The sequence below is a fragment of the Fukomys damarensis genome, unplaced genomic scaffold, assembly GCF_012274545.1.
Source record: "Fukomys damarensis isolate Sample0158 unplaced genomic scaffold, DMR_v1.0_HiC HiC_scaffold_18, whole genome shotgun sequence".
Taxonomy (NCBI): Eukaryota; Metazoa; Chordata; class Mammalia; order Rodentia; family Bathyergidae; genus Fukomys; species Fukomys damarensis.
This window is the reverse complement of record NW_022900930.1, coordinates 37,644,897-37,658,408: the sequence shown is the minus strand read 5'-3', so window position 1 is coordinate 37,658,408 and position 13,512 is coordinate 37,644,897. Positions and strand designations below refer to the sequence as shown.

Sequence of the window (13,512 nt, the reverse complement as noted above, 5' to 3'; positions counted from 1 at the left end):
TTTTTTTTTTTTTTGGTGAATGCTGTCTTATTTCTGGATATATACTTTTATATATTTTTACTTAGTATATCTATTGAAATTTTCAGTTTAATAATTATGAAGCTTGATTTTTTTAGACATTTAAAAATCTAATATTTGCTACATGAATATAAAGAGAAGAGTTTAATTGCCCTACTTTCTGGATTATCATTTGAATTTGCTTGGTTCCCTACTCCTTAACTCTCCTCAAATGTTGCATTTCACTTTTTCCTGCTTTCTTGTTCCCATAGGAATAATTAGTGTGGTGTTTCTCAAATGAGGTCAGATGTCTTTTACAAATGAATAGGGTATCAGCATTATAAACAACTCTTACTGACAGTAACACTGGTCTCCAGCACAATTTCTTTATTTCTGTCCCTGCTCTCTTGCCTCCTGTTATTCATTCTTCCTGGTCTCCTTTCTTTCTGATTGCTGGAATCCTGGGTCCTCACCCTATTTTGCCTCTCTTGGGTATGAAGAGCAATTGTTATTCATTCTTCCTGGTCTCCTTTCTTTCTGATTGCTGGAATCCTGGGTCCTCACCCTATTTTGCCTCTCTTGGGTAACTGAAGAGCAAAAATTATTACTGTTCTCTGTTCCCCTCCACTCTCATTTGTATGTACAAAGGTGGACTGTTGCATGGAAATCATGAGATTCCAAAACTTAAAAATCATTAAATCTATAAATCATTATTGCAGTATTGGTGATTGAACTAAGGGTCTTCACACTGAGCTACATTCTTTTAAATTGGGGGGCAGGGTCTTGCTAATTTCCCCGGGTTGGGCTCAACCGTATAGTTCTCCTGCCTTAACCTCCCAGCGTGCTGTGATTGCAGATGTCTGCCACCACATCTGTTTTCTGTTAGTTAGTTAGTTTGTTTGACTTTTTCTGTTTTGTTTGAGACAGGGACTCAGTATGTAGTCCAGGCTGGCCTTGAACTCACAGCAGTCCTCTTCCTTCAGCCTTCCAAGTACTGGGATTACAGGTGTGCACCACATGGCCCTTTTAGGATTCTTTAAAACTTTTATAACTGTTCAGCAGAGTTTTGAAGTTTTGAGCACAGATTCCTAAGTATACGGTTGATCTTTTTTGTGGGGGGGTTACCAGGGATCGAACTCAGAACCTTGAGCTTGCTGGGCAGCTCAGTGCCATTGAGCTACATCCCTGGGCAAGGTAGATTTTTTTTTTTCCTTAAATTATTTTAGTGGTACATCTTAGATATACAGTACATTTACATTCATCATTGGGAACTTGTACCTTTACATGATGCATCTTGGTTCTAATTTTTCCCCATTCCCCTGCCCTCCCTTTAACCCCTGGTCTTAAAATGTGTTTCAATTCTGTGGTTTAACAGCTTTGCCTCTCTTTTTTTCTTTTGATGATAGAAGGGAAGGGCATTATAGATTTTCTTTTTTAGTTCTTCATTTTATTTATTTTAATTCAGCACTAGATAGTCTTGAAATAAATTGCATGATTGATTTATGGTCAGTCCTATTTTAATTAGTTTTTTGTTTTGTTTTTTGATGGTGTTAGGAATTGAACCTAAGGCCTCTAGTATGCCAAGCAGCCACTCTACCACTGAGCTGCTGCCCCTTCAGTCTTATTTTAAGGCTCCTTTTTGCGCTTCCCATTTATTAACTCACATAGGCTTCTTTTAGAAACTTGGTATTTGCTGGGATCCAGGAATCATATTTTCTGTGTACACATCTTTCATAGTTTCAAGTACAGGTAGGTCATTGCTCTAAGTTGCAAACCTCCTCTCTTGTGTGTGTGACTTTCTCCATGTTCTGTTTGTTTTGATTATTTTGCTTTTCTTTAACATCTCTTTCTTATCATCATCATCACATCTTTTCTCCAGAGTCCCCTCTATTCTTTGCAGTTTCCCATAGATGTCATCGTTAACTTTGATGCTATCCTGATTGCACAGTTGTATCTGCAGTATTGGTAGAAAGCGCTCATGTGTACTCTGTAAAAATCCACCCACGTCTCCAATCCCTGTTCCCCCATGTCCAAAAGCAGAATTACAGCAGCTTTCCATTTTCTGACCAACAGCCGCAGTTTATGCCCACACAAATCATACAGCTTTTAGATCTGTATACCTACATTTTGTTCTTGAATCACTTCATGGGTTTTGTTTCTGTAGTGAGATTTATGAGCTTTTGAGACCATGTCTTATTATGTGTAACATCTAGCTCTGTTCTAGGCACTTACTAAATAGTTGTTGGAAATGTATAGACCACAGTACACTAGTGTACATTTGTTCATTATGATTTCTCACATTTCCATTGTTCGTCCTGTTGGTTTTATTTTTGAGGATCAAAGGAGTCTTTTTCCTTGAGATCCAGGAGTCTGTGTTCTCTTGTCAACTCCAATTTCTCCTTTTTTGATAATTTTTTGCCTTTCCATCATTTGGTACCTTCCCAACCTTTTTGGTCTTACTTCTCTGTAACGTGTTTCATGCCTGTCTGTCCTCCTAGACTGTGGAAATCTAATCTCTGGTCCCTGCACAGCCAGGGTTTGGTTTACAGCAAGCCCTGTGACTATTGCAGCCTTGCCGGTGCTGACTGCCTGCTGTTTTTGGCTTAAATACTGCTTTTGCTTGAAGGATCAGAAACTTAACTTAGTTTCTGAAATCCTTATTTTTAACGAAATGTGCTAGATAATAGAATTGTAGTTCTAACATGTGCCCCCTTGTTGACGTTTTCTATATGTTGGTCAGGGGGTCATTTTCCCTCAGCTCACCCCACCGTCTCCATCCTAACACTCCCCACACCAGTGTCTTTGTAGGACGTTTTAAATCTCTGACTGTGAAACGATCATTTATTCAGGCACGTACATCTCTCCCCTTCCAGTTGATGGTGGTGGTTGGCGGCCAAGCGCCCAAGGCGATCCGCAGTGTGGAGTGCTATGATTTCAAAGAAGAGCGGTGGCACCAGGTGGCAGAATTGCCTTCCCGGAGGTGCAGGGCAGGTGAGCCCGAGGCACTTGCACCCTTCTCGTTACTGCTGGGTCCGTCAGGGCTCTCTCCCAGTTTTAGAAGAATGTTAGAAAAACGTAGGTCGCTTAGCTCATAGTTAAACAGTGATCCAGGGGCCTCAAACAGCTTACGTAAGACATTGATGATCTGTCAGCATCTTTAGATGTCTTTCTGATTTTCTGATATAAGCTGACAGAGTTGACAGTTTGCTATCTTATTATCCTAGTTACTTTTCCTGAAATGTTGAGCGGGGAATTCTTTAGCTTAGGACATTTACTTCAAGATGTGTGACTTGGCTGTAAGCCATAGTTACTTTCATTTATGCATCCAGTTTACAAATATTTGTTCAAAAGTGATCTTATTTAGCCAAAACTGTAATCAGAAGGGGCAATTGCAAATGCTGACTCGTGGGGACTTCAGCTTGGATCCTCATTCCTGTCCCCCTTATCAGAATGAATTCTAAATGTAGTGGGAGTGCTGGAGTGGTTCGCCTCAGAGACAGTTTGGTACCAGCAAAGCAGGAGCTGCTTCCTTCTTTAACAGTTGTATCAGCCGAGGTGTAACTCATGGAGCACTTGCCTAAGCGACCACCTAACCAACATCTAATAAATACCAACAAGGGGGCTGAAGCATTGGTAGTACTTTATTTTGGTCTAGATACAGTTTAATTTTACTAGCTTGGTGGGGGGTTTTCCCTCAGTGGTATTCTACCATTGAGCTGCACTAGTTTTTAATTAACATTAAAACTGCTTTTCATTTTATATTACTATAAACAGAGCTACAGTTAATTCATTATACGCACATTATTGTGCACTTGTGATTATGTGTTCTTATAAATGAATAGCATTTGTAGGACCTGTTCAGTTAGGATTCTCCTAAGAGTAACATATTTAGGCAGCAGCCATAGGCTTACTGGAAGGCAGACTTCAGGCAGCGGCAGTCATGGGCTCATAGTCACCATAAATGTGGCATCGTTTTTGCAGGGATGGTCTACATGGCTGGGCTTGTTTTTGCTGTTGGTGGCTTCAATGGCTCATTAAGAGTTCGCACTGTGGATTCCTATGACCCCGTGAAGGACCAGTGGACCAGCGTGGCCAACATGCGAGACCGGAGAAGCACTCTGGGAGCTGCTGTGCTAAATGGGTTGTTATATGCGGTGGGAGGCTTTGATGGGAGTACAGGTAATTTCCTTTTGCCCTTTCTTCATTTTATTACAATTAACATGGTAATTGCATTCATGAAGTTGTGGCACAGTGAGACGCACAGGAGGTACTTGCGCATGTGTGTGTGTGTGTGTGTGTGTGTGTGTGTGTGTGTGTGTGTGTGTGTTGAGTGTATTTTACTAGAGACCAAACCCAGAGCCTCACACAGGTTAGGCAAGCACTGTCGCACTGAGCTGCACACATTGGGTTTTTTTGTTTGTTTTGTTTTTTTGGTACCAGGGATGAACTCAGGACTTTGCGCTTGAGAGGCAGGTGGTGGCACCACTGAGCTAAATCCCTGGCCCTACATTGGGTGCTTTAAGAATTTAAATTGCATCAAGAATCTCTTTAAATGATGTAGAAGTGCTAAGTACATAAATTTTGTGTCTTGTGCATCAGTATCAGTCTTCTTACCAAATTTAAAAAGCTTATAAGTGATTGTAGCTTGGATAAGAGCTCTCTGTGGGAAAGAAGCTGCTTGTATTTAGCATGCAGTTGACATGCTTATATTCCACCACTTTCTTCTTTCGCTTTTAGCCCCACGTGAAGTTCCCGAAGTAACATCTATGTGAAAAGACAGGGAGTAAATGAAGAGTGTTGTCCTTTATTCCAGGGTTATCTTCTGTGGAAGCGTACAACATAAAGTCTAACGAGTGGTTCCACGTGGCCCCCATGAACACCCGGAGAAGCAGCGTTGGTGTTGGCGTGGTTGGAGGTGGGTGCTGGGGGCTTGAAGCAGGGCTCGTGGGGCGCCATGCTCCTTTATTCTGGAGCTGTTCTTCCGGTCATCTAACAACTTGTCTTAAAAGTGGGGGAGCAAATTATTATTTAAAAATGAAAAGTAGTAATCACTGAAATTGTAATTATCCTCCTTTTAAAATCGGCTTGCTGGGTAACTTTACCTTCTAAAGCCCTTTCCCTGCCCCTTTGTCCTCGCCTCCACATATGTGAGTGTGTAGGAGCGAGAGACGTATGAGACGGTCAGTTGCTCTTGATGCAGTTGTTTGGGACAGAAATCAGGTGACATGACATTTTATATCTGGAGAAGGGTTGTTTAACATTTAACGGACGGATAATTATCTGTCCTACTTTTTTTTTTTTTTTTTGGTACTGGGGATCGAACCAGACCTTACTCTTGCGAGGCAGATGGTAACACCACTGAGCTAAATCCCTGGTCCTGTATCCTACTTTTTCCCCTAATAGAATTTAAGAAAAGCTATAAGTATTCTTTGGTGTGATTTTATTTTTTTAAATACTGGTTTAGGCAAATGTGTGGATTTCAAGCTGGGTGTGGCGGCACATTCCTGTAATCCCACTACTCCGGGAGGCTGAAGCAGGAAGTTTGCAAGTTCAGGCCCAGCCCAGGCAGGTTAGCAATTTAGTGAGATCCCGTGTCACAATGAAAACTGAAAAAGGGATGATGATGTAGCTTAAGGCAAAAGCCCCGAGTTCTCATTCCCTCCTCACTGTGGATGTCATTCTCTACACTTTAAAAAAATATATCTGGGTGTGGTATTGCATGCCTGTAATCTCAGCACTCCAGAGGCTGAGGCAGGAAGATCTCTGAGTTCAAGGGGATCAGCCTGAACCAAGTAGGAAACACTGTCTCAAAACACAAAGAAACAAAAAAATCAAAGTCAAAACACAGCTTTATTGATACATAATTCATGTGTAGTTCACATGTTTAACATACGCAGTTCTGTGGGTACGCGTAACTACAGCTGATTGAGAACATTCTTATTACATTAGTGGAGCAGACCTCCTTCCTACAGCTCTTCCCTCTGTCCTCCCTGGCCCTCGGCTGTCACTCGTGTGTGACTGAATATTTCTCTCTTGCGGACGTTTCATCTAAATGAAATCATACACTATGTGGTGCCTTGTCACCAGTGTCTCTTGTCAGCATTTTGTTCTGTCACTCACGCTGTAGCATTTGTTATTACTTTGTGTCTTGTTTGGTTTTTGCTTTATGAGACAAGGTCTTGCTGTGTAATCCAGGCTGTCCTTGAACTCACTTTGTAGCCCAGACTGTACTTTAGGTCAGGATCTTGCTGCCTCAGTCTCTTAGGTCCTGGGAATGCATGTGGTGTCCTACTCAGCGGTACTGTATGTCTTTTTATAACATTCCAATGTTAACTCTTGATTTAACTTTTCTCCCAACTTATTAAAATCATTTTGATATTTAATCATTTACAGGACGATATCCCCTTTCAGCTATTGTTATCTTGAGATATAACAAATATATTTTCTGTTCTGAGTCATATTCTTGATTAAAATGTAAAATTATCATCATCATAAGAATCTTGCAGATGATATGATCATTCCCCAATTACTAATAGCCAGGGCCTCAATGTAATTTATAAGAATCGGGAACAGCCAGGCACAGTGGCACACTGTTGTAATTCCAGCACTTGGGAGGCTGAGGCAGGAGAATTGCTGTGGGTTTGAGGCCAGCCTGGGCTACAGAGTAAGTTCAAGGGCAGCCTGGACATAGCGAGGCCCTGTCTCAAAAAAAAAAAAAAAAAAAGAATCTGAACACTTTAAGGGGAACTTCTGTTACTGTGGAAGAAAATGCATTAATGTTTTCTTGGAAAAGTAGCTTTTTGTAACTCCCTCCCCCAGGGCTGCTCTACGCCGTGGGAGGCTATGATGGGGCGTCACGCCAGTGCCTCAGCACAGTCGAGTGCTACAGCGCCACGGCCAATGAGTGGACCTACACAGCGGAGATGAGCACCCGGCGCAGTGGGGCCGGTGAGCAAGCGTGACGGGAAATCGCTGCGCGGAGGAGGGCAGGCTGGGGACCGCTCTTGACAGAGAAGACTTGTTTAATAATCGGGTCTTCTTGGGTCCAATTATTATACAACTCTACGGCTCAAATACCCTGGCTTTTGTTGTGAAAGTCGTTTTCAAAAGGATCACATTAGACTTTCGCCCACTGTTTTACTAACACATTATTTTTGTTTAGAATAGTAGTTTTTACTGACATCCTTGTTTTTCATCTCTGTTCATTTCCATATTTTAATTGTATGTTTTTGTGTTCTTTTTATTATGAATTACGATTTCAGAAATTTTAGTTACAAGACATTTGAATAAACCTCAGCGTGGCCCACATGCCTTGTCCCTTTTTTCTACTAGTGTGGCTTGTTGTGTTTTGTAGGTGTCGGCGTGTTAAACAACTTATTATATGCAGTAGGAGGTCACGACGGCCCTTTAGTGCGGAAAAGTGTTGAAGTCTATGACCCTACCACGGACACATGGAGACAGGTTGCAGATATGAACATGTGCAGAAGAAATGCAGGTATCTGTCGGGCTGAGCTCGGAGCCTTGACATTGAATTTTTAAGGGCATTTATAGTAGTGTCACTGTGCGTCTCCACTGCTTATTTGTTTTCTTCTGTTCTACGTTTCCTGATAGACTTTGAACTCCAAAGGCAGAAGCTTATGCAATGACCCTTTAAAGTGAAGGCTACCGGAATATCTGGACCCATTAAGTAACTTACTCTTCATGGTAGCAGCTGTGTTTTAGAAGAAATGTGGAGACAGTTTGAGTAAATGTAGAGCCCTTCATATTTGATCCTTGAATTTATTCATTCTTACCAGAAGCAGTTTTGAGTCTTTACCATTTATTACATAATGGAAATTCCAATTCTCCGGGAATTTATTGGGTGGGGTAAATATTTATACAAGGTTAAAAAATTAGTTGATTATGTGAATCTGGAGGAGAAACCTGAGGAGGTAACTCTAAATTAATATAGTTCAGAATTACCAGAAATGGGAAAAAACTAGGGAACGGGTTTTGATAAATGCATTGTTAGGTTGTTTCGTTATTGCTAATGTCGTAGAACTTACTTAGCAGACCTAAATTTCTTACCTCAATTACTCCACTTAGCCTCTTGATACAGAGGCTAACACAAAGTGTGTGAAGAGACCTCTGCTGCCATTTACACAGCATACTGTTCACAGCAAACTTTTATAAGTACGAATACACACTCTAAAGTAACAATAATAGGTGTAGTTGGGTAAATATACAAGCCAGCAGTGGAGTTGTTTATTGTCAGGTATTATGTGCTGTATACAACTGAATCGCTGTATTGTGCTAGGCTTGTGTGCACCGTCACCACAGACACACCGGCGGTGAGCTGAGCTACGGTGCTAGGATGGCTGCTAGGAGTTTTCCAGCTCCATTGTGATGCTTTGGGACCATCATTCTATATGTGATCAGTGGTTGACTGAAACACAGAACACGACTGTACTTGAGGATCCATGAAGGGAAATGCAAGTGGAAAATAGATGCAGGGTGGTTGGATGGCCGTTTGGGAAATTCTCCAAAATGCCATTACTTCCTGGCATTTCCCATAGTCTAACCTGAGTTCCTGATGACTCTCTGTCTCACCCTAAACCATAGATTTTTTACTTTTTAGTGGTACCGGGAATTGAACTCAGGGACTCACGCTTGCCAGGCAGATGCTGTGCCACTGAGCTACATCCCAGTCCTCACAGATTGGTTTTGCAAGATGTACCCGTTCCACAGTGCTCTTTTAAGTTTCTCTTTCAGTATGACTACTAAAGGAGCCTTATGTAAATGGGAGTATAGGACTGTCAACAGCAGAGGAGAATTTATAACTAACTGTTTGACCTTGTACCTTAATCTATTGGTTGTATTTGGTGATGTAGTAAAAGCCTCTCAGCAGAACAAAGTCTGGGCTCTGAGTTGGGTGTGGTGACACATGCCTGTAATCCCAGCACTTGGAAGGCTGAGGCAGGAGAATCCCTGTGAGTTTGAGGCCAACCTGGGCTACATAGTGAGTTCAGGACCAGCCTGAATGACAAAGACACTGTCTCAAAAAAAAATTCTGAACCCTAAGTAGAGTTAAGTGCTTGAATCCAGTTCATACTGAATTAGCAAAACCAGGATGATGCACGCACTTGCCTTCCCAGATGAGGAAATTTACAATTTGAACTTTTGTTAACATCTCCTAAAGATTGGAATGATTTTCTGTGTACATGTTTATTTTTCCTCCTCCTCCTCTTCTTCTTTTTCCTCTTCCTTCTCCTCCCCCTCCCCACTCCCCTCCTGCCTCCTCCTTTATTTCTTCTTTCTTGTTTCCCTGTGTAGCCCAGGCTAGCCTCGAATTTGTGATCCTCCTGCCTCAACATACATTACTGTACTTGGTTCTTGTATTCGGTATTTGAACTACTTTAAATGGTATCAGTTTGCTCCTTGTGACAAGACTAGAATAGGAACACAGTTGAGTTTGAGTGGAATAAAGGGGGTCCACTGCTTTTGAGTGCACTTTTAAGTGCTGGGTGGAAATTTGGGGTCATTAATTTGTTAAAAATCTCTGAGCATACATTAATTAGGTTAGCACAACTGTCTACAGAACCATGGACATAAGTGAATGAGCAACAGCCTTCTGGATTCTTTGATGCCCTCTATTACCAATTCATAATAGTGCTGAATTTTTATTAGGACATTAAATATACTTTAAACAAAATTAAACTGAAATAAAAGAGCTTTCAAAAGGTGTTTGCCTTTTGATTCAGCAGTTTTCTTTCTAAACATTTATAAGAAATCATTGTAAAAATATTTTTTAAAATGATAGAGAGTCCTTGTTCACTGCATTATTGGTAAAAGCAAAACTCCTGAAAATAAACAGATATCATCAGTAGAAAGATTAAATCATTAAGGTGTTACATACCTGATACACGGAATACTATGCAGCCAAAGATTGTGAAGACTAATGAACTCAGGGAAATATCCAAGATATATTGTTTGTCAGGGTAAGTATTAAATAGCATATTTACTATTAACTACTTTGAGGTCAAAAGGAAATGTCTGAATATTCACAGAGAAATTAGGCATAGTAGAGATCAAAATTTTGTTTTTGAATTTTTTTTCAAAAAGCGGGAATTATCCTAGAAATCAGTATTGTTTTCTTAAAGGAAATAAACTAACCATTGAATATAAAAGCAGTATTAAAAGTATTTTCTACCTTCTCAATATGTATCTTTTCCTAAGATTCCCTAGGAAGCTGACTTTGATTTTTAATTTTCTATTTTTTTAATAAAATGAAAATCAGAAGTTTCTAACCTGCAAAGTAAGATTGTTGTGAAAATTAAATGAAACAATGCATCTATCAGGCAACTGTTCCATAAATGACATGCAGTAGGCACTTAAAAGTGGAATTGAGGGGCCGGGGATTTAGCTCAGGGGTTCCACCACCTGCCTCGCAAGCGCAAGGACCCAAGTATGATCCCCCGTACCAAAAAAAAAAAAAGTGGAATTGAAGCTCTCAGATACAAAAGGAATTCTTTACACGTTCATCATCTTCCGCTCCTTCTGAGGAAAGAAGTGTTTCAGTCCCACCTCACCGACCATGTACAGAGGTTTTCCACAGTTGTTTTCTCTCTGCATCATTTTTCAGGAGTTTGTGCAGTTAATGGTTTGTTATATGTTGTTGGAGGGGATGATGGTTCCTGTAACTTGGCATCAGTAGAGTATTATAATCCAACTACGGATAAATGGACAGTTGTGTCATCTTGTATGAGCACAGGAAGAAGTTATGCAGGTAAGAATTGTCTCCTTTTTGTAGGCTTCTGTTATAATTACAAAAAATGGCATTGTTATTTTAGTAATATTTTGTTATAAAAATATTTTCTCAAAGTAGTTTATATCTTATTAGTAAATTAATTTATGTTTGATGTATATATTCTAAAATAAAACACTAGGATTCTTCGTCATTCTGTAGTCCTTTGTAGTTAAAATCCCAAATCTTTGCAATACAGAATCATGTAAGACACTTCAGTGGGACTAAGACTTGTATGAAGTGACCAGGCTTTAGTTTTACCCCTCCTAGCCTAGGATCAAGAGATAGTATCATCCTGAGGTGTGGAGTAATTTTCTTCTTAAGCATCCCATTGAATCAGAAAATAACCACTTTTATTTATTGTCTTAGTAAGAAAAATGACAGTAGTTCTTAAGATATGTAAAGGTAGGTTTTAAAATTATATGTTGTCTGTTGTTCTACAGTATTGATTTTTTTTTATGGTACTGGCGATCGAACTCAGGTCATTGCACTTGCGAGGCAGGCTCCAGAACCACTGAGCTAAATCCCCAGCCCCAGTATTGATATTTTTAAATATTAGAATGTCTCTGTAACAAAATTCATGTAAGTGGAGGAAAAACATAATAATGAATCATGCATGATGTTTATGCATCATCCAAGATAACACTTCGTAGAAGAACTGTATAAGCAGGATCCTGGAATAACATGGCTTGTTATTAGATGAATTTTTCACCATCTTCACTGAGATTTAGCTGACATAAATAATGTGTATTTAAAGTGTACAGTTTTTTTTACTTTTGAAATATCTATATACTCATATTCCATTGCTATATTCAAGATAATGAACATATCTATTGCCTCCCCTCAACTTCTTTCTACCTCACTGAGTATTAAGTGAGTTTGATATTTTCTGAGGAAAGTTACTTCTTCCCTCCAGTTGTAACTGTAAACAGCAGACTAGTTCTGGACTTAATACCTGGTTCATGACTAAATATAGATTTCACTGTCACTTAGATTAAAACAATTGTGCTATCCAACTGTAAGGGAGAGATTCTGAAACATGGTTTGTTCAGCCCCTGTGACTTATAATACTGAATTAAATATTTTCTCAGAGATACAGAATTGTGCCCATGATACGTTTTATTTCTTCATTTCTTTGCCCAGGGGTCACAGTTATTGATAAGCCATTATGAGCCTGAAGGACAATTTTGGCATATTTATACATGAGAAAAAGGCTTCCACAAGTATCTCTGAAGTGACTGGGAATCTAGCACCTCTCCACTTGCAGCTGCACTTTGAGTCTCGGCAGCAGACAGGACCATCTGCCTTTCTAGGCCTCGGATGCTGAAGATTACTTTTGGTAGAAGCGCCGTGTAGGCTTTTTCTGCAAGCAGCAGCCGCTGACTGAGTTTTCCTGACCAACCTGCACTGCAGTGCTTGCTCTAGTCTGTAGCCAACAGCTGCTTTCCTAAAGATGAGTTCTTACCAACCTTGAGTGACTGCATTATTGTGTGAAGAAGGGGAAGTAGTGAGTGTTCTTGTGAAATTAAATTGTATCTTTATTCTTTCTCTTAAAAATCCCAGGAACTGAAAATCTGGGAAAAGGTATTAAAATCTACGTAAGTATACAAAATAGTTGAGGGTTAAAACTATTTGCTTTTATAATTATCTTTGACTACATGAATAAACTAAATTGTGTAAATATAAATGTGTGTCTATATGCTTTCCTTTGAACAGGTTTGAAAAGATGTTTGAAACTTGATTATTCTATTTATAATGGCACAGTACTTTGAATTACGCCAGTACTACATTGTAAAACAGAGTTGTATTTTTTGATATTTAACAATGCTTAACACTTTAAAATGCCACTTCTGAGGAATGAAAATGGTGTGACACACTTGAACATGTGTGATGCCAAACTTTTTAAAATAAAATATAAATTATGCTTATTTATTATTTTCTTTCGTTGAATCTCAGTCATGTTTTGGTGTGTGTTTTTAATTTTTTTTCTTAGGGTAACACTTTGGCATGAATATAAGTGCAGGTTTTTGATGAGTATAATGAATGTATGGAATTCAACTGAATTTGCATGGTCTTAAGAATTTTTTCTGTGTGTATAAATTTAGCTGCTGTTAACCGAGAAGAGATCTTGCTGTGAGTAGCCATGTGCATTGGTTGGATAGTTTTTCTGAGACCTTCAATTAATCTGACTTTAAAGATGACCAAAACATGTCTTTCTTGAATTATCTTTGAATAAAAATTTGTATACTATTTGTTTCAGTGTTCTTGCTTTTTTATCTTTTTTTTAGTTTGATGTTAAGAAGAAAGTTGCCTGTTGTTTTTTAGTCTTTTATAAAGTCGGCATTTTTTCACTTTACAAATCTATATTTTAATTTTTTTACATAGTAACCTGTGAGTCCTTTAATGTCTGAAAATGCTGAAGAATAAAATCTAACCTCAACCGTTAACAAGACTCAAGGATTGGTGAAATTTAAACTTTTTATATTTCCCTGTTCCTTATAATGAACAGGACATGGATTTTTTTTTTTTAATTGGTTCTGGGGATCAAACTCAGAACCCTGAGCTTGTGAGGCAGGTGCGGTGCCACTGAGCTAAATCCCCGGCCATAGGGCATGAAATTTTTAACAAGTAGTGTTGGACAAAAAAGAAAGTCAAAGTACCTTTTTTAAAACACTAAGAAGTTGTTTTGATATAAACAAAACTGGTGCAGTGGCATATGCTTATAATTCCAG

At 39.3% G+C, this 13,512-nt stretch overlaps 1 protein-coding gene across 3 annotated transcripts in view; it reads left to right on the top strand.

The window, feature by feature from the left end:
* The window catches only part of Klhl2 (kelch like family member 2), an 80,750-nt gene extending 67,744 nt beyond the window's left edge, over window positions 1-13,006 (top strand). For 2 of the 3 annotated variants that reach the window (XM_019208296.2, XM_033765455.1), the window contains 7 exons: window positions 2,871-2,988; window positions 3,979-4,176; window positions 4,811-4,912; window positions 6,817-6,945; window positions 7,352-7,492; window positions 10,619-10,762; window positions 11,924-13,006. In XM_019208296.2, coding sequence (XP_019063841.1) covers window positions 2,871-2,988; window positions 3,979-4,176; window positions 4,811-4,912; window positions 6,817-6,945; window positions 7,352-7,492; window positions 10,619-10,762; window positions 11,924-11,952 — 861 coding nt within the window. In that variant the 3' untranslated portion in view covers window positions 11,953-13,006. The remainder of the gene's footprint in view (window positions 1-2,870; window positions 2,989-3,978; window positions 4,177-4,810; window positions 4,913-6,816; window positions 6,946-7,351; window positions 7,493-10,618; window positions 10,763-11,923) is intronic. The other variant, XM_010629864.2, reaches the window with a different exon arrangement.
* Window positions 13,007-13,512: the final 506 nt, after the last annotated feature.